Source organism: Brassica napus, chromosome C4 (assembly GCF_020379485.1).
Source record: "Brassica napus cultivar Da-Ae chromosome C4, Da-Ae, whole genome shotgun sequence".
In the NCBI taxonomy this organism is placed as follows: domain Eukaryota; kingdom Viridiplantae; phylum Streptophyta; class Magnoliopsida; order Brassicales; family Brassicaceae; genus Brassica; species Brassica napus.
This window is the reverse complement of record NC_063447.1, coordinates 37,548,341-37,570,442: the sequence shown is the minus strand read 5'-3', so window position 1 is coordinate 37,570,442 and position 22,102 is coordinate 37,548,341. Positions and strand designations below refer to the sequence as shown.

The following is a 22,102-nucleotide window of genomic DNA, read 5'->3' as shown; positions in this document are numbered from 1 at the left end:
GCTCCCAAAAGAGACAAATTAGCATCATTTCGTATCTTTTTTTCACAACCCTTAATATTTATCTGACGAGCCAATAAAGTAGAGGGCAAAGAGATTGTAAATTTTTATTTATTTATCAATTCATTCTTTTAAAATTTTGAAAATTCTTTATGTTTATTGGAAAGCAAAAGATGTCTTGTTCAATGTTTTAGCCATAACTATTAGTTATGTTTTTTTTTCACAAAAGGATTTTAACTAAGCCGCTTATGATAATAGAGATTTAGGAGACATGTTTAGGGGTATTACTACTATACAAATTTGATTCATATTAGCGTTCGTGTTATGTAAAAAGCAGAGAGCAAAGAGAGGAGTGTAATGTATATAAAAAAAAGAAAAGTTTAGCTTTTAAAAATTGTCTTTCTGTGTTTGTAATGGCATACTCTCTTTGTATGCAAAATTTCTTTTTTATATCTAACTTTTATATATGGGCTATGGTATAGAACTACAGTGTTTTAAGAATGGTTCATTTAGAGATCTTATGGGACCTACGTCTTTCCATACTTGGTTATTGGTGTGGGTTTAGATTTTTTTGTTTCTCTTGTTCACATATTTTCAAAATTACAAATTAAAATTGTCTATAGCGAACACAGACGTGATAAAAAGAAATCTCATATGAAATGGAATCTACGTCTACCTGTATATTATGTATGTGAATAACATTATGGATGTTAAGAAATATTGAATGAAAGAATGTCCTGTTTGTTGAATATAACTGAAACAAAGGGATCAATTACGTGACATGCTAATATGAAGGCTCATCACTGGTTGTATTTATGGAGTCTTATAACACTAGACGGATAACAAATTTCGAATCCCTAAGGAAATATTACGTGGGTCCCTGTGTCGGGGAAGAAAATAACAAAAATTTCTCTGTGGTTTCCTCTCTCCGCGTACGTACACACACACTCTCTCTCAGTGGTCCCCACTATATACTGATTAGTAATTGGATAACTAAAATGTTTAGTAGTAGTATTAATTAGTACTAGCTTAGGGATTGTTTCATTAATTTTCAAATCATATGAAACATGCGGCATGTCTTAATTATGTGATTATTTGAGAAATTATGATCTTTGTCTTGCTTTGTTTTACCGTCTCTCTCTCCCCCCCCCCACACACACACACTCTCTCTCTCTCTATATATATCTGCTCCCAAGGTCGGTGACTTTCTTCTCTAGCGCTTCTTCATCCCCTCCAATTCTCTCTCTAGCGCTTCTTCATCCCCTCCAATTATCTTATTTCACATAATTTTAAAAATTACAAATTAAAAGTCTATAGTGAACGCAAACGTGATAAAAGAAATGTCATATGAAATGGAATCGATGTACAACTTTACAACTTTCTCTCTTTGCGATCTTACTTATGCAAATCTATTTTTTATATATTATGGTATAGAACTAGGGGTGGGCGTTCGGGTATCCATTCGGGTTCGGTTCGGATCTATTCGGATTTTGGGTTTTCGGGTTCAAAGATTTTAGTCGCGTTCGGGTATTTCTAAATTTCGGTTCGGGTTCGGTTCAGATCTTTGCGGGTTCGATTCGGGTTTAGATAGCCCATTTAAATTACTTTTAAATTTTTTAAATTTATTATATGCTTTAAGTTTCTCAAAATCTATAAACAAAACAATATATTACATATAAATTTGAATAACACGTGTCAAAATACCTAAAATCGACATATAAATTGGTTTGGTTTGAATATTTGAATTAAGAATCAATAGATATTTTAAGTATTTTTAGTGTTTTGAGTATAGTTTAGCTATAGTAGACATGTATTTTTGACTATTTGTACATATTTTCAAGTATTTTGAACAACTAAAAAGTATATTATATATTTTGAATGTTTCTAATATACATTAAATTTAGAAATAATTAATATATATAGGTATATAAATCTATTTCAGATATAATCGGGTACCCGAAATACTTCAGTTCGGGTCGGGTTCAGTTTTGGTTTTTTAAATACCAAAATTTTGAATCCGTTCGGATATATAATCAATTTTGGTTCGGGTTCGATACTATTTTTTCGGATCGGATTCGGTTCGGTTATTCGGATCCGGATTTTTTGTTCAGCCCTATATAGAACTATACATACAAAATATGAAATGGAATGGATGTACAACTTTCTCTCTCCGCGTACACACACACACTCCTATATAGAACTATACATACAAAATATGAAATGGAATGGATGTACAACTTTCTCTCTCCGTTTATCATAACATCTTCCCAGAAAATCAAGTAGAGCAGCTATACATTAATTTATAGACTCATCTCACCTTGGTGCTTCATATCTTAATCTTACACACAATCTGAAAAGAAAAATGAAAATAAAAACATTTTAATCTTGAAAATTTTAGTTAAAAAAAAAACATTTTAATCTCTTAATATTTGATTTCAATAGTCCTTTTGGTTGATTAGATATCATATCTTTAACCCGCACATGTAATGCATAGTTGTTGTTCGATACAGGTCTGACTCTTTGCCTTTTTAGAATCAAAGCTTTATATATAAACTATAACGTGCTTATTTGCTCCGCATCTCATTCCATTTGGTATAAATCTATATGTGACATAAAAATAAAGAGATAAAACCCTTGAAATATAAAATTAGTTCGGTCTCGAGATGCGGTTAACGCGCGCGCATGTTTGTAATCATGATTATGTTAAATTAATTAACAAAATAACGGACCACGAAAAGAACTCACAAACGTGATAAAAGAATGGAAATATTGTCGTTATCAAAATTGTAATCGGAATAACGGTCTCGAGATGCGGTTAACGCATCATATTTGTAATCAGCATTATCAAAATTGTAGAATCTAAATATTGTCGTTATATACCACCACAGTGTTTTAAGAATGGTTCATTTGGAGATCTTATGGGACCTACGTATTTCCATACTTGGTTATTGGTGTGGGTTTAGATTTTTTTTGTTTCTCTTATTCACATATTTTCAAAATTACAAATTAAAATTGTCTATATATAGTGAACAAAGTATATTATGTATGTGAATAACAAACATTATGGATGTTATTGAATATTGAATGAAAGAATGTCCTGTTTGTTGAATATAACTGAAACAAAGGGATCAATTACGTGACATGCAAATATGAAGGCTCGTCACTGGTTGTATTTAGGGTATAACACTAGACGGATAACAAATTTCGAATCCCTAAGGAAGTATTACGTGGGTCCCTGTGTCGGGGAAGAAAATAACAAAAATTTCTCTGTGGTTTCCTCTCTCCGCGTACGTACACACACACTCTCTCTCAGTGGTCCCCACTATATACTGATTAGTAATTGGATAACTAAAATGTTTTTAGTAGTAGTATTAATTAGTACTAGCATAGGGATTGTTTCATTATTTTTCAAATCATATGAAACATGCGGCATGTCTTAATTATGTGATTATTTGTTTTACCGTCTCTCTCTCCTACACACACACACTCTCTCTCTCTCTATATATATCTGCTCCCAAGGTCGGTGACTTTCTCTAGTGCTTCTTCATCCCCTCCAATTCTCTCTCTAGCTCTTCTTCATCCCCTCCAATTCTCTCTCTAGCGCTTCTTCATCCTCATACTCTTTTTTTTTTTTTTTTTTTTTTTTTTTTTCTCTTGTAAAATCCAAAGATGATGGCATCTACGCTATCGCGGTTGTTCTCAAGATCTCGGCCTATCCTTCTCCGAAGAGTCTCGTTCCGCAGCTGTTTCCCAAAACATACCCTCGCCTCAAGTCTTGGATCAGTCTTGGAGTGGATGAATATAAACGGTTACAACGGCAGAGGACTTGTCGATCTTCCTAGAAAGCATCCCCTCGCCGCCGGCGCAGCTAAAATCCCTAACGACGGCTCTCCCTACTATAACCGCCAGTCTCTCCTCCACTACCAGAAGCTACAAGTAATCAGATCTATTTTTTTTGTTTTTCCCTTCTGAGTTTTGGATGAATATTGGTGCTGATGTTTGTTTACGTCGTGAAGCAGAGCACTGGCCCTTGTTCTCGGCCTATCCTTCTCCGAAGAGTCTCGTTCCGCAGCTGTTTCCCAAAACATACCCTCGCCTCAAGTCTTGGATCAGTCTCGGAGTGGATGAATATAAACGGTTACAACGGCAGAGGACTTGTCGATCTTCCTAGAAAGCATCCCCTCGCCGCCGGCTTGGGAAGGTCTCTTTTTATTAGACTTAACTAATATTACGTTTCTACCTTAATTATTATTATTATTATTTTCTTCTACCTTAATTATTATTATGTCTCCTTTCCTTGGTCTTAATTTGATTACTTAATATGCCATGTCTCAGGGCTGTTGCGCTTCAAAACTTTGAGAAAAAGCTGAAATCTACGAGGAGTAACGTACCCATAACTAAGAGCGAGCCTGCTGAAACAAGACCACTAGGTACAACAAGAGCTTATAACTTTTGTATTTTACCCAAAACATACTGTCTTAGTGGTCTACTCCTGATTCAGTGATAATAGATGATATGTATACATTTGGTAGGTTCTCTCATATTGCTACGAAACTTACTATTATCATTAATTCTTACTCATGCCAAAATGCTATATGCTCAATACCTGTAAGGGGAGTAGAATTATACACTTGCGTGTCTGGCTTGTCTTGAGAGTGTTGAGTTGTCTTCAATGCAAGATATGTAGTGTTCTTTCACTGATTAGTTTGACCGTATTATTACAGAGCAACAAGAGAAAATGATCCACGATATGTGGTGACACCATAACATGTCTTTTGCGTAAACACCATAACAAGTCTTTTGCCTAAACTCACTTGAGGCTACATCTCTTTGTTGACAGGAACATCACACCAAAAGCTCATCACGCATTTTGAAGGAGGTATCGAGACAAATCTCAACAGGGAAAAGACGAGGAGTAACGTAGCCAAAACTAAGAGAGAACCCGCTGAAACAAGACCACAAGGTACATCATATCTTGATCACTGTAGTGTATAACCTTTCCATTTTACTCAATCATACTGTGATGATTCAAGGTCGACACTAACTAACTCTTGCTTCATTCTAGTACCGTATTTTGTACACTATCCACCCATATATTGTTCAGTGATCAATGATATATATACCTCTGATTTAGGTTCTTTTATCGATACAAAACTGACTATTCACGTAGTTCCTCAAAACAGAGCTATATGCTCAATTCCTATAAGGGGAGTAGAATTATACAACTTGCGTGTCTGGCTTGTCTTAAGAGTTTTCGTCAATAAGTCCACATGCTGAATGAGAATATGCAAGATATGTGGTGATCTTTCACTGATTAGTCTGGCCGTATTACTACAGAGCAACAAGAGAAAACGAGAATGATCCATGAAAAGTTTAAGGATGATGTCGGGAACCATCTTGAAGACTTCAAGAGTGCTATTGGAGGGCTTGAAGCAAACCACTCAGAGTTGAAAGGAAGCATTAAGAAACAAAGTATGTTCACTTCTGTCTTCCTTTCTAGCTTTTCCCTATAACGAATCATAACGTTGAAGAACTGCTGCGAAACATAATCATTTACGATAGAGCACTTGTGTAGAGAAAGTATCAAAGCTAGATTGGCAAGAGAGCTTTTGAGAAAAAAGTCTTTGCCTAAACGCTATATCTCTTGTTGACAGGAACATCACACCAAAAGCTCGGTATCGAGACAAATCTCAACAGTGGATCAAGGGGATGCTCTGTAACGCTTCAACAGATTATGAGAATGATCCACGAGAAGTTTGAGGAAGATGTCGGGAACCATCTTGAAGACTTCAAGAGTGCTATTGAAGGGCTTGAAGTTGGAGCAAACCAGCAAAGTAAGTTCGCTTCTGTAATTAATTATTTTACCTTTTTCCATATATACACATTCTTAACATTGTCTTATGTAACTGATCTTCAGAGGGGATTCAGGTCGAGAAACAGCTAAGTGGGGGAGTGGTAGCTCAGCTAAATCTGGTGTCGTGTCAACTCCTTCCTCCAGAGGAAAGATGATGCAGCTGAAGATGATGGCTCCATCGATGCAGATGAGGGGATTCTCATACAAACCGCAAAAATCTGAGTTGCCAGACATCAACGTGGACGCTTTTGAAGATGAATCAGAGCTCTTGAAGTTTTTGAGGGCTTACCACCCCACATACTGTGTTGTTAATCAGCAAGAGGAGATGAAAAAATATCTGGCTCAAGTAGAAAGGAAGAAGAAATATGAAGCCGAAGCAAGGGATGCCCGTGAAAAAGGGAATACGGCCGAGGCCGAATCGTGGGCTAAGTTAGCAGAGGAAGCTGGCCAAAAGGCACAGGAACACCTTGAGAGTAGCGAGAATATGATTGCGTACGAAAACTTCTGGCTTGGCAAGATAAATGAATTTCGTGAGTACCAGAAGAAGAAGAATGTTGTTGTCTTAACACCTGATAACTTCCATGAGATTGTACTGGATCAGAACAAAGATGTCTTGGTCGAGTTTTATGCCCCAGGGTACTACTACTATCTATCTCTTCCCTTCACTCTCATGGTTTTGCTTTCTTCCATGCCGTTTTTCTAATTTCTTAGTTTTAAATCTTCCAGGTGCGGCCAGTGCAAGTCCCTCGTGTATACAAAGGTAGCCGAGGTGTTTAAGCATGAAGAAGGTGTGGTCATAGCCAAGTTGGATACTGATGCTCACAAAAGCCTTGGCGAGAAGTAATATTTTTTACTCATCGATGGATATCGCTGTATTAAATTTGTAGAATACTAAAGATGAAAACCGCTAACCTTCATTTTGTTCCCACAGGTATGGAGTAAGTGGATTCCCAACCTTAAAGTTCTTCCCAAAGGACAACAAAACCGGTCAGGAGTATGATGGTGGAAGGAACTTAGATGAATTTGTAAGCTTCATCAACGAGAAAGTTGGAACCGGCAGAGACAGCAAAGGGAAGCTTACCTCAAAGGTTTAAAAAAACATGTTTCTATCTTAGTATTGCAATTTCTATCTAAGGTTTGAAAGCTTTTGTTGATTCATCTCTCTTGTTTGATAGGCTGGTATAGTGGAAAGCTTAGACACGTTGGTAAAGGAGCTAGTTGCAGCCAGTGAAGATGAGAAGAAGGCAATCTTGTCTCGCATCGAAGAGGAAGCTGGCAACCTTAAGGGCTCCACAGCAAGGTATGTTGTAGTATTAGCGTTTTATAGTTACACTTGAATGGTAAAGTTTTTTTTTTGTATATATAAAATAGGTATGGAATGCTTTACACCTCACTTGCAAAGCAGTACACAGAAAATGGTTCAGGCTATGCTACCAAAGAAGCTAAGCTGCTTGGACGACTCATTAGCAAGGTCTAAACATCATTTCTTCTTCTTCCTCTCAGTCCTTAGTAATTAGATTATTGCTTTGCAATCGAGAAACAGTAAGACTTTTGTATTGACATTTTTTTCTAACTGTGTTTTCCTGTGCAGTCTACAAGTCCGCTGAAAGCTGAGGAACTCACTCTCAAGAGAAACATCCTAAACACGTTTGCTTCTTCTTAGAAGCCTAAGATTGAAGTTGCTTCTTCTTGTTTTTGCTTTTCTTTCAGCTCTTATAGACAGTTAAGTTGAAGGTGGATCATGGATAATAGGCTAAAAGATGGTTTTTGCTAGTTGTGGTCAAGAACAGATACTAATGGAATTTTTAAAATTTACAGAACAAAAAACATCAAGAAACCAAAAACAAAAGAATTTGAATTTTTTTTTGTTGTGGTTAGGTTAGGAACTAGGGGATGGAAGTTGTGATTAGTTAATTAAGCTCAGAACCTGTGGTCAATAGGGTCTGAGGTTTTGTGGTTTTAGAGGCTGAGGATTTGTGGTCAGGATTAGAGGGGCCGTGTAGAAAGTCTGAAGTTGTGTAGTCTGAGTAACTTTGGTTGATGTCGAATGACCTTGTGTACTGTTGTGTACAAACCAATATATTGCAAATCATAGTCCAAACCATAGAGACCCTTTAACGATCCTAACCATACCGATCGTGACAACTATATAGTATAACCACCCATTCACAAAATCAACCATTCCCACTTCCAAACCAACGTTAACATTATTACCACTGATTGGTAATAACAGCAACAACGCTCTTTTAGCCTCAGCCACACCAACCAAAGCCTCTACTTCATCCCGATCGAAATTCCACCACCACAACTTCCCACAGCTCACGGCCAAAGCCACTCTCTCCACCACAGTCTCTTCTCTCCGGTGATGACATGCCTCTCCTCCCATCATCGTGCTGTCCACCACCGGTCTCACGATCACCCTACACCACACAAGCATTACCTCGTGAATACCAAAGAAAAACACTAGCCTGCTCAAGAAGTTACGTTCGCTCCCAGGCCTAAACCGACGGAGATTTGGACAAGGAAAAGCGTGAGCCACGCGATGCTGACGATGCTGACGTGCGGATAAAAGGGAATGGACCGGTTGGGATCTGTTGATGTGATCTTGGTGGTTAGACCAAGAACTAGCGTGTAAACGCTTATTGACCGAATAAGTCCACATGCTGAATGAGAATATGCAAAGATATGTGGTGATCTTTCACTGATTAGTTTGACCGTATTATTACAGAGCAACAAGAGAGAGCGAGAATGATCGTTGAAAATTTGTTAACTCTCCCCATAGTTTCATCAAATTGCAACAACATCCAGTTCATCTGATTCTTTTGCTTTCTTGGTTTCCAATATCTACTGCCGTGTTATTTCCTTTATTTATTTAGAAGCTCAAAGATATGGATATGTTTGAGACTAAGAGTGTAATGATGATGTTTCATTTTAAGACAATTTGTTGTATCAAAATAGCAATGCTTTATACAATTTTCCGGTTTTCCCTTACCAAGTCTTCCTCTTTATCTGTTATTATGCTTTTCTGAGCAGACCGTACGGAGTTGCTACCCTTTCTCACTTGGCTCAATTGGTGAAAAATGTTAGCCATTGCTTGTTTAATCTTGGTCTCTTTATTTGTGCCTGTGAAGCTGATGCTTTATGTGATGTGTGATATCTGTTTTAGCTGATGCACTGTGATGATTACCAGGATTAATTTTGTTATCAATTGAAACTGTTATGATTAAAAATGTGATTACATAGAAAAATACAATAAAAATGCAACGGATGATGTGATTCAATCATTTCATACAAATTTTAGTTCAAGATATTAATAAATGTTTTTGCATAGAAAAATGCAACGATTGAATTAGTTGATGTGATTCAATCGTGTATAAAATGTGGCGCAAGAGATTAATTAATGACAAATAGTGCATTGTGACTGAAAATTGCAAATCACACATACATAAAATTGGAAATCAAGTAATATCGGAAATGTTCTTAAAACGCACTGTTTCGGAGTGACACTATTTAGGCGATTTTGAAGGCGACTTAGGTTTCGAGGGTAACTTCACAGAGATCTCTGCCGGTTCTAGATCAAGGTCTCCAATGGGGGATCGGGATCTTCCAGTGAACTCTCCGGAGGATGATCGAGGTAACAAGGGGTCAAACATGGAGGATCGAGAAGAGAGGGATCAAGGAGGTTTGGAAGGATTGAAACCGCGATCGTGGGTTAACGCTGTTCAAGGGAAGAAGGTCTTAAAGAAGTACGATATGGATATTCAGATGATGGATGGGATCGGATCTGTGACTGTACCGGAGGAAGTATTCACGGATGCCTCTCCTCTATGGGAAGATTTTATCATTGGGAGATTCCTAGATAAGGCTCCAGACATCGCGAAAGTTCACGCGATAGTCAACAAAATCTGGGCATTGAGCTACAAGTCGCAGATGATTGATGTTCATGTGATTAATTCAACAACTATGAAGTTCAAGGTGAGTAATCCTATTATTCGAAACAGAATCTTGAGAAGGTCGATGTGGAATATTGCAGAGATACCGGTAGTCATGGCGAAGTGGTCACTGTTGACAGAGGATATTAAACAAGAAACACACTCTATTCCGCTGTGGATCCATTTGAAGAATGTGCCAATGGAGATGTATTCGTGGAAGGGTCTCAGTTTTGTATCAAGTCAAGTGGGAATACCAGTTCGGCTACATCCAGAGACAGAGCAGTGCGAGAATCTGAAAGTGGCAAAAATATTTGTGAAGGTGGATTTATCCAAGCAGCTGCCTAAATTGATGAACTTCAACTTACAAGGGAAGGACACTCTGGTAGAGTATTCATACCCGTGGCTCCCAAATAAATGCACATATTGTGGAAAATGGGGTCATTTAGCAAGAGTGTGTAGAGGAAAGAGGATAGCTGATGAGACTATGGAAGAAGAAGAGTTGGTGAAAACTAGCAGAGGTATAGATTCAGTTAAAGACTCAGTGGAAGTTGTCAAAACGGTCAGTTCAGAGGGAAGAGATGTTCCAGTGGAAGGTTTGGTAGTGGGTTCAGTGGTAAGCTCAGTGGATGGTTATGTGGCAGATTCAGTGGCTGGTTCAGTATCTGGGTCAGTGGTTGGTCTAGTTAATGGTGAGGTGGATGGTTTAGTGGCAGACTCAGTTGTTGGTTTGGTATCTGGTTATGTAGTTGGTCTAGTGGCTGGTGTTGTGGATTCAGTCGTGGGAGCAGAAAAAGAAAAGGTTACTGGAGTTGCAGGAAAGCAGGTTGACAAGTTGGCTGGCTCAGTTGAAAGGGAGAAAAGAAGTTGTGGGAAAGATAATATAAAGACAGCAGTGATTGATAAGGAAAAATTTTGGGTGGAAATCTCTCCAGGGAAAGTGAGTCGCACACCAATAAAGAGCAAACAACTAGAATTTGAACAAGTATCTATGGAGGCAGATTAGGGTTTTAAATTGATCCACTGCCGTCGGTGTGGCCTCTCGCTCACCGACGAGAACCTTCTTCTTTCTTCCTCCTCTTCCTTTCTTTCTCCTCTTCTTTCCTTCCATGGTGCTACGTCTCTCCGGTTCGCCTATGCTCCTTCCTCCTCCTCCAGAGCCGCCGCCGGTTACTTTTCTTCTAGATCTAGCATCCATGATTGCTCCTCTGGACCTTCCCATCCTTCCCGACCCTCCCGACCACTCTGGTGCACCGGATCTGTTCTCCTTCACCCTCAAAATTGCAGAGCCTCCTTTTGTTTCTGGTACGACGACCTCTAGCTCAGCTTGTTTGTTGCTCGTGTCTTTAGGAGTGAACTTTGTGAAGCCTTGGCTCCGCCATACTCCTGTCTGCAGGGTTTAGTTCTACTGGAGAAAGTGTAGTTTCTCTCCTTTGCTCTTAGGATTTTTTTTGAAAGATACGGTCTTTGTGACTCCCTCGATAGAGTCAGAATTGGTTGGTTTCTGTTGCACTTCAAGTCTCACTAAACTAAATTCAAGGTCCCAATATCCTCCATTACCTCAGTATGAGGTTTTTAGGCTTTGGTTTAGCCTTCCCTTACCTCAGGGTGAGGTTCTGTTACCTCAGTATGAGGTCCATTTACCTCAGTATGAGGTCGTAAATCTACTCTTTTTACGTTCATTGCAATATATCTGTATGTTGGTTTTCTTAACTAACATTTCAGGAATAAGCTATAGAAAATTAGGAGATGATTTCATAAAAACCAATCTTGGCTTTTTAGCTTCTGATTTGGTTGGCGGACTGTGGAGTTTCATACAATTTCACGCTCCTTTAATGCTGAGGATTTCATTTTTATATTCAGGCTCATCAAGATGGTGCGTGGTCACCTCTATAGCCAAATTTGTTGCTGCCTTTCATGCATTTTATGCTGCAGCTTGTTCGGGCAGTAGTTCACTGTGTGTGTCTTATGATTCCCATGGCTTCATCTCACTTTCTAGCACTTTAGGTATCTCTATCTTAAGTTGCTTATGTGCTATGTATGCGTCTATCCAGTGTGTTTTTGTTTCCCGCATAGCTTTTGATGCAGCGGTTTATCTAACCAGTATGGTTGCTTTGCTGTACTTGAACAATTCCTCCATGGTTGGAGTTTAAGTTTTATTTATAAAAGTTGGTTTGATAAAAAAAAACAAAGAAGAACAAGTATCTATACTATCCAAATCAAGGTTCTCGGTTCTAAGTACGTACGAGGAAGAAGGTGAAATACCTGAGACTAAAGATGATATGGAGGAAGAAAATAAAGTAGAAGATGAAGATATGGAAGATGACAAGGATTTGGAAATGGAGGAATCAGTGTATAAGAATGAAGAAGATATAATAAACACAAGACAGTATTTGCCGAGGGGTTCGAAAAATAAGCACAAATTCTTGAGTGTGACCGTTCAAAGAGCTAGGGGTGATGGCCCTGGTGATCAGAATAAAAAGAAGAAATCTCGCAAAGCACAATGACAGGGTTCTTCTGGTACACCAGCGGCTTTAATAAACCAACTAAACATTCAGTAGTCCGTGAGTGGTTGAGAAGTCAGTCATTGCAGTTTAGAAGTCTTATAGAAACAAGAGTAAAAGAAGGTAAAGCAGGAAATATTTTAAATTCAGCGTTTCAAAACTGGTCATTTATGGCTAATTACGAGTACAATTATCTTGGAAGAATATGGGTGCTTTGGGGGCCGTCAGTGAGGATGACTCCAGTTTTTAAAAGTAGCCAAATGATTGCATGTTCAGTTAACTTGGAGGGGAGAGTAGAGGAAGTATTGTGTTCTTTTATATATGCACTGAACACTATGGAGGAGAGAAGAATGTTATGGGAAGATTTGAGGAATCACAAAGACTCAGCAATGTTTAGAGGTAAACAATGGCTAGTTTTTGGTGATTTTAATGAGATTTTACAAGGAAATGAGCATTCAGGGTATGATAATAATCCGATCATCACCACAGGAATGAGAGAATTTCAGGACACCGTAAGTTATTGCACTCTCACCGATATGAGTTTTCATGGTCCTACTTATACTTGGTGCAATAAAAGGGATGAGGGGCTAGTATGCAAAAAGTTAGACAGAATATTGATGAATGATGCTGCTCTGCATGGTCTGCGAAATGCTTATAGTGTATTTGAATCAGGAGGGTGTTCTGATCAGCTCAGATGTAGGTTTCATCTAGAAATGGAAGTACAGAAGAAGTGAAAACCTTTTAAGTTCACGAATGTCATAGCAACAATGGAAGATTTCCAACCAACAGTGGAGAGGTATTGGAGGGAAACATAGAAATTATTCCATTCAACTTCGGCTATGTATCGGTTGGGAAAAAAATTAAAGGGTCTTAAGCCTACTTTGAGAATTCTAAGTAAAGAGAAGCTGGGGCAGTTACCAAAAAAACAAAGGAGGCATATAAGCATTTGTGTGAGAAGCAGACAGAAACCTTAATGTGTCCATCTTCTGAGGCTATCAAAGAGGAGAGTGAAGCTTTGGAGAGATGGCAAAAGCTTGCTGATTTAGAAGAAGAGTTCTATAAACAAACATCTAAGCTACATTGGTTGGAAGTGGGGGATGGAAATAATAGACATTTCCACAATGCGGCTAAGATAAGAGAAGTAAGAAATGCAATCAGAGAGGTGATATGTCCGAATGGAAGTATAGCCATGACTGACGATGATATAAAGAAAGAAGCAGAGAGGTTTTTTACTGATTTCTTAACCCATAAACCTGTGGATTATGAAGCTCCTTCAGTTGAATACCTACAGAGTTTGCTACAGTTTCGTTGTACTGAAGGAGACCAAGAGAGACTGGCCAGTGAGGTCACAGCAGAAGAGATTAAAGCAGTGGTGTTTAAAATGCCATCGAACAAATCGCCTGGACCAGATGGCTACACACCAGAGTTTTTTAAAGCGGCTTGGCCTATCATTGGAGAAGATGTAGTCGTTTCTGTGCAATCATTCTTTCTTAAAGGTTTTCTCCCGAAAGGTATCAACTCCACTATCCTAACACTTATACCTAAGAAGGAGAATGCAAAGGAGATGAAAGATTACAGGCCAATCTCATGTTGTATTGTGCTTTACAAAGTGATATCTAAACTGCTTGCAAATCGCCTCAAGGGAATTCTGCCACAGTTTATATCAAATAACCAGTCTGCATTTGTTAAAGATAGGTTGCTAATGGAAAACCTCCTGTTAGTTACTAAGTTAGTCAAAGATTATCATAAATCTGAGATATCATCCAGAAGTGCAATGAAGATTGATATCTCCAAGGCCTTCGATTCTGTGCAGTGGCCTTTTCTCCTAACAACCCTGGAAGCTCTTGGTTTCCCTGCAAAATATATACATTGGGTCAGACTCTGTGTGTCGACAGCTTCATTCTCTATACAGGTTAATGGAGAACTGGCTGGTTACTTCAGTACTCGAGGTTTGAGGCAGGGTTGTGCTCTGTCGCCTTCTCTATTCGTGATATGTATGAATGTACTATCCAAGCTGCTGGACAAAGCAGCTTCCGACAGAAGGATCGGTTATCATCCAAGATGTAAGAATGTGTCCTTGACGAATCTCTGCTTTGCAGACGATATAATGGTATTCTCAGATGGGTAGAAGATGTCGGTGGAAGGTACTCTTCTGGTGTTTGAGGAATTTACCATACTTTCGGGTTTAAAAATCAGCCTAGAGAAATCAACACTATACATGGCTGGCATCTCACAGGAGACTCAACACGCCATTCTTGCGAATTTTCCTTTTGCAGTTGGACAGCTCCCAGTAAGATACCTAGGCTTGCCTCTTCTTACCAGGAAAATGACGGTTTCAGATTACATGCCTTTGAGTGTCAGGATAAAGATGTGTAACTAGAATGGGAGATTTTTATTGTTTGCAGGCCGTTTGCAACTAATCAACTCGGTGATTATGAGTTTGACAAACTTCTGGCTAGCAGCGTTTAGAATGCCAAAGAAATTCCTTCGTGAGGTAGAAAAAATGTGTGCATCCTTCCTTTGGTCTGGTCCTGAAATGAAAACAAACAAGTCTAAAGTGGGGTGGTCTGAGGTTTGTAAGATGAAGTCAGAAGGAGGATTGGGATTAAGACCGTTAACTGAAGTGAATGATGTATCCTGTCTCAAGTTAGTCTGGAATGGATTAAAAGCTATCTGATGCGCAAAGGGTCTCTTTGGGATTTAAGGGATAACACAATAATGGGGTCTTGGATGTAGAATAAAATCCTCAAAATGAGAGAGGTTGCAAAAAGGTTTCATTGTGTTGAGGTTAAGAATGGAGAGTCTACTTCCTTTTGGTATGATTTGTGGTGTTCAAAGGGGCGATTATTGGATCTGCTAGGCACAAGGGGATTCATAGAGATGGGAGTTCTAGTGAATTCAACAGTTGCTGAAGCTATGCATATGCATAGAAGAAGACATCACCGCATTGAGATATTTAATAAAGTGGAGGATGAGATAGAGAAGTTAAAGCATGAGAACCATCAAATAGAAGATATTGGCCTTTGGAGGAGTAAGAATGGGAAATACAAACCAACCTTTTCATCAAAAAACACTTGGCTGGAGATAAGGAAAGTGTATGCGGATCAAGTTTGGAGCAAAGGGGTTTGGTTTAAGCATGCCACACCTAAATATTCATTTCACACATGGACAACAATGAGAGATAGGCTGGCCATATGTGATCGAGTTTTGAAATGGAACCCAAATATTGATCCTCTGTGTGTTCTTTGCAAGCAACAAATGGAGTCGAGGAATCATTTGTTTTATCTATGCTCTTACTCGAGTAGGATTTGGCAAAGTCTGACAAGAGGTTTGCTTCAGTCTAGATACACAGAAGATTGGGAGGAGATAAATGTGCTTTTGTTGGATCATAGATTGGACAGAATCAAGAGGTTTTTGATAAGGTACACTTTTCAAGCAGCTGGTCATGCGATATGGAGAGAAAAAAACCACAGGAAACATAGTGAAAAAGAGCTCCCATACATGCTGCTTTTGAAGAATATTGACAAAACTGTGAAAAATAAGCTTTCTACTATTAGGAGGCAATGGAGGGATGAGTATATGGTTTGGATAGAGAGTTTGAGTATTAAATACTAGAATAATGTCTTTGTTTTTATTTCAATCACAGTGTTTACACATTCTTATGTACAAAAGTTTTGGATAAATAAAATTTAAAATTTATTCAAAAAAAAAAAATTGGAAATCAGTATTGCAGTCAGAGATCAGATGCTTTCAATTTTCTGGGCCTCTTATGAGCTGGTGAAGGAGTATCTGATTGTCTTCCAGGACCCTGTAGGGTTTATATACTTTCATAGAAATCCATATATATGATACAAAGACTAGACTCTGATCTGGATTACCTTGCGCTTTTGTTCCTTCTTGATTGGTCTTTCAGCTGAAACAGACACACACTTTGCAAGTTAGTGAGATGATTAAGTGGTATATACAATTCTGAAACAAAGGAGATTTAAGGAAACGTACCTCCAAAACTGAATGGCTCAGATGCGATCCTGATCATACACAAAGGATTAGAGATAATATATCCATACAAGGATGAAACTGCAGTAAGAATTGACGATTCAAGTTATGATGCTGACCTTTGGAGTATCCGGCATTGCGGCATATGTCCCTTCACGGTGTGATGAACCTTCTGATTCTTTATACTGTAGCTGAAATTACGTGACACATCAAAACCAGGCCATAAAAGGACACAAGTTGTGAATTGATGTGAGATAGATTTTATACATGGAACCTTTATAAGAGGATGGTTTGCCAACACTGAGCTCTAGCACGCAGCAGGGCCCGGAGTTACTACAAAAAGAAGTTAAGTCAGAGAATTCTCAGTCCTCGTAAATTCAAACGAATCCTGGTGCAACGCGAAATAAAAAACAGAAAGAAACAAAGATGAAAACGAAGGAAAGAGGCATGGTGTAAATGAACGTATAAAGTTCAAAACATACCACTATAGTAACGATCCTTCAATTCCTCTAAAGTCCGGGATAATGGAAAGCGATCAGCAATCACAGTGAAACGGAGATCAAACCTTTCACACAATTCAAACAACTGATCTGTCTCTTCCTTGGTCCACACCTACAAGTTGGGAGCACAATCAACAAATTTGACAAGTATCCAGAGCAAGCATGTACATAAAATAAAAGCAAGAGCATACACTTACAGGGTCCGTTAAATGGTTCTCATACTCATCGTCAGTGTATTTCAGGACATCAACTGACTGCATTTTAACAAAAAAAAAAAAAAAAAAAAAAAAGACGCGAATAAGAGTCATAAACGGAGAGGGGACAGTAAAATTAACTCAAAACGAGACTGTAATAGACACTCATCAACTGGATATATAACATTTAACTTGTTGTATGGAATAGTCACCTGATGGTGGAACATCATTAACCACTCTAACCTGACAATACACATGACATTAGAAAGAATCAAATGCTCAACCTTTGTGTAATAAGGTTCCAAAGCTAAGGAACATACCCAATGGAAGAGCTGCAAATCATCACTCCTAGCAGAACTCTTGACGGGAAGCCATTGCCAAGCTACCTGAAAGAAAGAAGGGTTCTTTAACATCAAAACCCACAGATAAATCATCTAAAATCTATAAATTTGAGGTCGTTTTAATCAATTGAAGGCAACGCCGCCCGTAAGCGCATAAACCTGAAATTCAGCAAAGACGACGAAAATTAACAGCTTGAGAGACTATTAATCCGATCGATTCCAGGGCTTGTTTCGAGTTGTTAGAGCTCACCTCGCGAGAAATGCCATCGGGTTTTCGATGGGACTCCTTCTGGGGTCGAGATCTCTTCTCCTGAGCTAAAGACAGTGGAGTCTTCGGCAACCCGAGGATGTCCTTCGCGTCCGTACCGCCCATTCCGATTACGATTTCGAGTTTAACGAGTAGCTATCAGCCAATCCAGAAACGATACGGTCTTCGATTCGATCAGGATCGATTCAGAACTTTAGGGTTGTTGTTGAGATCATTTCATCCAAGTCAACTGGTTTGCACATCGTTACCACTTCTCTCATTTCAGGTTTTAACCCATTCATGAATATCCCTTCGAGCTGCGTATCTGTCAGACCAGTCACCAACGTTGATAGATCTTCAAAGGCATGGATATACTGAGCTGCAGTACCAGTCTTTTTAACCGCAAAGAATGGCTGGCTCGGATCCCTGAACTTCTCTTTGTTGAATCTCGCTATCAGTTTCTGCTTAAACTCCATCCAGCTTCTGAACCCTCTTCGATGTGATTCACTGTTAAACCAGCTGAGTACATCTCCTGCTAAACTCACTGAGACCATGTCCAATTTAGCTCGGTCATCATAACCGCCAATCCTGAAAAAATGTTCTGCAAGAGCTAGCCATCCATACGCATCACAACCATCATACACAGGTAATTCCACACGTTTCAACATTCTTTCGCGACTACCAACTACAGTGGTTCGATCACTCACATCCTCATTCCTAATGCTACGGCCAGGTTCCGAGGTGGAGTTATGTACCTGATAGTTAGGATGACGATACGGCGGAGGAGATTCGTCCGAAACATCAATCGATTTTGAAAGTTTCTTCTCCAATCGATCACACATCTTCTCGTAACATGCTTCGATCTTCGCCTCCAACGTCTCTTCAATTCGCGATTCCATCGCCTTCGCGTTTCTCTCCAACTCGTGAAACGACTCAGCGAATCGCCGATTCGTATCAACCTGCGATGCCGTATGATCGCGTAACATCGTTGCCAGAGACTCCACCGTCATCGGATGATCTGATTGATTCTCGCCGGCTAGTCTCGTATTCTTCATCCTAATCGCGCGAAGTTCCGTTATCCAGAGCGCTCACCGTCACCAATTTGTTAGAACTGTGATGTTTATTGATTAAGATCCACCCAACCACCCCTCTTAGACTTCACAAGTCGAAGTACTAAGCCGAATACAATCTCTCTCTCAATCAAGGGCAAGCCCAAGACTCTCTAACTGACTAACTATCTTCTCTTGCTTGGGTCCTCTTATATACCAAGGCCCAAGTACAATCCCCTTATTCTCTAATACTCGTAACAGAATAAATCCACGTCATCAAACTCTAACGGCCAACACTCTGTTCTTCCTCCTCTCCTCCGCTCTCTCTTTCTCTTCTCTTCCTCACATAGACTCTCTGTAGCATATCAGAAAACGAAGGAAAGAGGCATGGTGTAAATGATTGTGGATTAAGGGATGTTAAGATAACAATACCTAGACTAAAGCTCGCTTTCTTGGTTTCCAATATCTACTGCACGTGTTATTTCCTTTATTTATTTAGAAGCTGAAAGATATGGATATGTTTGAGAATAAGAGTGTAATGATGATGTTTCATTTTAAGACAATTTGTTGTATCAAAATAGCAATGCTTTATACAATTTTCCGGTTTTCCCTTATCAAGTCTTCCTCTTTATTTGTTATTATGCTTTTCTGAGCAGACCGTACGGAGTTGCTACCCTCTCTCACTTGGCTCAATTGGTGAAAAATGTTAGCCATTGCTTGTTTAATCTTAGTCTCTTTATTTGTGCCTGTGAAGCTGATGCTTTATGTGATGTGTGGTATCTGTTTTAGCTGATGCACTGTGATGATTACCAAGATTAATTTTGTTATCAATTGAAACTGTTATGATTAAAAATGTGATTACATAGAAAAATAAAATAAAAATGCAACGGATGATGTGTTTCAATCATTTTATACAAATTTTAGTTCAAGATATTAATAAATGTTTTTGCATAGAAAAATGCAACGATTGAATTAGTTGATGTGATTCAATCGTGTATAAAATGTGGCGCAAGAGATTAATTAATGATTTTACATAGAAAAATGCAACAAAAAAAATTATATACGTTAATGTTTTAAATTTACTCCTTTTATAAACTGACAAATAGTGCATTGTGACTGAAAATTGCAAATTACACATACATAAAATTGGAAATCAGTATTGCAGTTAGAGATCAGATGCTCTCAATTTTCTGGGCCTCTTATGAGCTGGTGAAGGAGTATCTGATTGTCTTCCAGGACCGTGTAGGGTTTATATACTTTCATAGAAATCCATATATATGATACAAAGACTAGACTCTGATCTGGATTACCTTGCGCTTTTGTTCCTTCTTGATTGGTCTTTCAGCTGAAACAGACACACACTTTGCAAGTTAGTGAGATGATTAAGTGGTATATACAATTCTGAAACAAAGGAGATTTAAGGAAACGTACCTCCAAAACTGAATGGCTCAGATGCGATCCTGATCATACACAAAGGATTAGAGATAATATATCCATATAAGGATGAAACTGCAGTAAGAATTGACGATTCAAGTTATGATGCTGGCCTTTGGAGTATCCGGCATTGCGGCATATGTCCCTTCACGGTGTGATGAACCTTCTGATTCTTTATACTGTAGCTGAAATTACGTGACACATCAAAACCAGGCCATAAAAGGACACAAGTTGTGAATTGATGTGAGATAGATTTTATACATGGAACCTTTATAAGAGGATGGTTTGCCAACACTGAGCTCTAGCACGCAGCAGGGCCCGGAGTTACTACAAAAAGAAGTTAAGTCAGAGAATTCTCAGTCCTCGTAAATTCAAACGAATCCTGGTGCAACGCGAAATAAAAAACAGAAAGAAACAAAGATGAAAACGAAGGAAAGAGGCATGGTGTAAATGAACGTATAAAGTTCAAAACATACCACTATAGTAACGATCCTTCAATTCCTCTAAAGTCCGGGATAATGGAAAGCGATCAGCAATCACAGTGAAACGGAGATCAAACCTTTCACACAATTCAAACAACTGATCTGTCTCTTCCTTGGTCCACACCTTCAAGTTGGGAGCACAATCAACAAATTTGACAAGTATCCAGAGCAAGCATGTACATAAAATAAAAGCAAGAGCATACACTTACAGGGTCCGTTAAATGGTTCTCATACTCATCGTCAGTGTATTTCAGGACATCAACTGACTGCATTTTAACAAAAAAAAAAAAAAAAAAAAAAAGACGCGAATAAGAGTCATAAACGGAGAGGGGACAGTAAAATTAACTCAAAACGAGACTGTAATAGACACTCATCAACTGGATATATAACATTTAACTTGTTGTATGGAATAGTCACCTGATGGTGGAACATCATTAACCACTCTAACCTGACAATACACATGACATTAGAAAGAATCAAATGCTCAACCTTTGTGTAATAAGGTTCCAAAGCTAAGGAACATACCCAATGGAAGAGCTGCAAATCATCACTCCTAGCAGAACTCTTAACGGGAAGCCATTGCCAAGCTACCTGAAAGAAAGAAGGGTTCTTTAACATCAAAACCCACAGATAAATCATCTAAAATCTATAAATTTGAGGTCGTTTTAATCAATTGAAGGCAACGCCGCCCGTAAGCGCATAAACCTGAAATTCAGCAAAGACGACGAAAGTTGACAGCTTGAGAGACTATTAATCCGATCGATTCCAGGGCTTGTTTCGAGTTGTTAGAGCTCACCTCGCGAGAAATGCCATCGGGTTTTCGATGGGACTCCTTCCGGGGTCGAGATCTCTTCTCCTGAGTTAAAGACAGTGGAGTCTTCCGCGGCAACCCGAGGATGTCCTTCGCGTCCGTACCGCCCATTCCGATTACGATTTCGAGTTTAACGAGTAGCTATCAGCCAATCCAGAAACGATACGGTCTTCGATTCGATCAGGATCGATTCAGAACTTTAGGGTTTCGAGCTTCGACGAGCTTGGCGAATTGGGGATTTTTGAGCACGAAAGAATGCTTAAACCTTTGGACTCACTTAGCGAGTTCTCTCTGCTTTAGACTTTGTAACGACTTTAAACGGCATCATTTCACAAGCCGGGCCTTTGCAGGTTACATTTAGCCCAGATAAAAGACATGCATATTGATTGACATACGGGGCCCAGTGCGAATTAAAATAAATATTGAAAACTTTGTATAAAAATACTAAATGTATTATACAGATATACGTCAATATCACTGAAAGAAAATTATATCATGTAATATTCAAAACCGTAGTTTAACAAGTTTATACAATTTTGGAAAATAGGAAAACTTATATACAGGTTTACTGACCAAAATGGTCTAGCTAGTTAACTGGAAAAAAGATAGAGCCTAGAAGGTTGTCCAACCATCATTGACCAGTGAGCAATATCGAGATACTCATCTCGGTTAGTCAGGTCCTTGAGCGCTGGAAGGGGACATCCCACCCTCTTCAGGTGCCTCATTATCGCAGCTAGGCCACGAACCTCAAAAGATACTAAGAT

General features: G+C 38.9%; 4 protein-coding genes and 1 pseudogene across 31 annotated transcripts; 2 read left to right on the top strand and 3 right to left on the bottom strand.

Moving 5' to 3' along the window:
* Positions 1-1,991: 1,991 nt before the first annotated feature.
* LOC106417581 (protein disulfide isomerase-like 2-1) lies at positions 1,992-7,906 on the top strand. Of its 2 annotated transcripts, XM_048754172.1 has the most exons (9): positions 1,992-4,198; positions 4,333-4,960; positions 5,335-5,469; positions 5,652-5,831; positions 5,926-6,487; positions 6,578-6,691; positions 6,783-7,151; positions 7,223-7,322; positions 7,443-7,904. In XM_048754172.1, the coding sequence occupies exons 3-7, from the start codon at positions 5,355-5,357 to the stop codon at positions 6,943-6,945; spliced, it is 1,134 nt and encodes a 377-aa protein (XP_048610129.1). In that variant the 5' UTR covers positions 1,992-4,198; positions 4,333-4,960; positions 5,335-5,354; the 3' UTR covers positions 6,946-7,151; positions 7,223-7,322; positions 7,443-7,904. The 2 variants fall into 2 exon arrangements, with proteins under 2 accessions (XP_048610129.1, XP_048610130.1); XM_048754173.1 differs by having other exon boundaries at positions 4,333-5,469; positions 7,443-7,906.
* A 1-nt stretch (position 7,907) lies between these two features.
* Positions 7,908-8,614, bottom strand: LOC106417582 (annotated as a pseudogene).
* A 1,807-nt stretch (positions 8,615-10,421) lies between these two features.
* On the top strand, positions 10,422-11,939 carry LOC111209325 (putative transmembrane protein At3g54730). Its single transcript, XM_022709118.2, has 2 exons — positions 10,422-11,085; positions 11,644-11,939. Exons 1-2 carry the CDS (start codon positions 10,890-10,892, stop codon positions 11,931-11,933), a joined length of 486 nt encoding a protein of 161 aa, XP_022564839.1. The 5' UTR covers positions 10,422-10,889; the 3' UTR covers positions 11,934-11,939.
* A 3,949-nt stretch (positions 11,940-15,888) lies between these two features.
* On the bottom strand, positions 15,889-21,638 carry LOC111198394 (SWR1-complex protein 4). 18 transcript variants are annotated; one of them, XR_007322237.1, is made up of 10 exons: positions 17,566-17,706; positions 17,295-17,474; positions 17,187-17,217; positions 16,978-17,034; positions 16,763-16,892; positions 16,548-16,613; positions 16,400-16,471; positions 16,284-16,312; positions 16,163-16,197; positions 15,889-16,081 (listed from the first exon to the last, which is right to left on the bottom strand). XR_007322237.1 is itself a non-coding variant. In XM_048754196.1 (9 exons), exons 2-6 carry the CDS (start codon positions 17,686-17,688, stop codon positions 16,588-16,590), a joined length of 510 nt encoding a protein of 169 aa, XP_048610153.1. In that variant the 5' UTR covers positions 17,689-17,700; positions 21,462-21,638; the 3' UTR covers positions 15,889-16,197; positions 16,284-16,312; positions 16,400-16,465; positions 16,555-16,587. The 18 variants fall into 18 exon arrangements, 15 of the variants coding, with proteins under 15 accessions (XP_048610153.1, XP_048610151.1, XP_048610152.1 ...); XM_048754196.1 differs by adding an exon at positions 21,462-21,638 and having other exon boundaries at positions 15,889-16,197; positions 16,400-16,465; positions 16,555-16,613; positions 17,187-17,360; positions 17,566-17,700; XM_048754194.1 differs by adding an exon at positions 21,462-21,637 and having other exon boundaries at positions 15,889-16,197; positions 16,400-16,465; positions 17,187-17,360; positions 17,566-17,700.
* LOC111210047 (SWR1-complex protein 4-like) lies at positions 19,654-21,566 on the bottom strand. Of its 10 annotated transcripts, none has more exons than XM_048754179.1 (8): positions 21,324-21,562; positions 20,945-21,118; positions 20,737-20,793; positions 20,522-20,651; positions 20,307-20,372; positions 20,159-20,230; positions 20,043-20,071; positions 19,654-19,956 (listed from the first exon to the last, which is right to left on the bottom strand). In XM_048754179.1, the coding sequence occupies exons 1-5, from the start codon at positions 21,447-21,449 to the stop codon at positions 20,347-20,349; spliced, it is 513 nt and encodes a 170-aa protein (XP_048610136.1). In that variant the 5' UTR covers positions 21,450-21,562; the 3' UTR covers positions 19,654-19,956; positions 20,043-20,071; positions 20,159-20,230; positions 20,307-20,346. The 10 variants fall into 10 exon arrangements, with proteins under 10 accessions (XP_048610136.1, XP_048610137.1, XP_048610140.1 ...); XM_048754180.1 differs by having other exon boundaries at positions 20,159-20,224; XM_048754183.1 differs by having other exon boundaries at positions 20,043-20,372; positions 20,945-20,975; positions 21,053-21,232; positions 21,324-21,566.
* Positions 21,639-22,102: the final 464 nt, after the last annotated feature.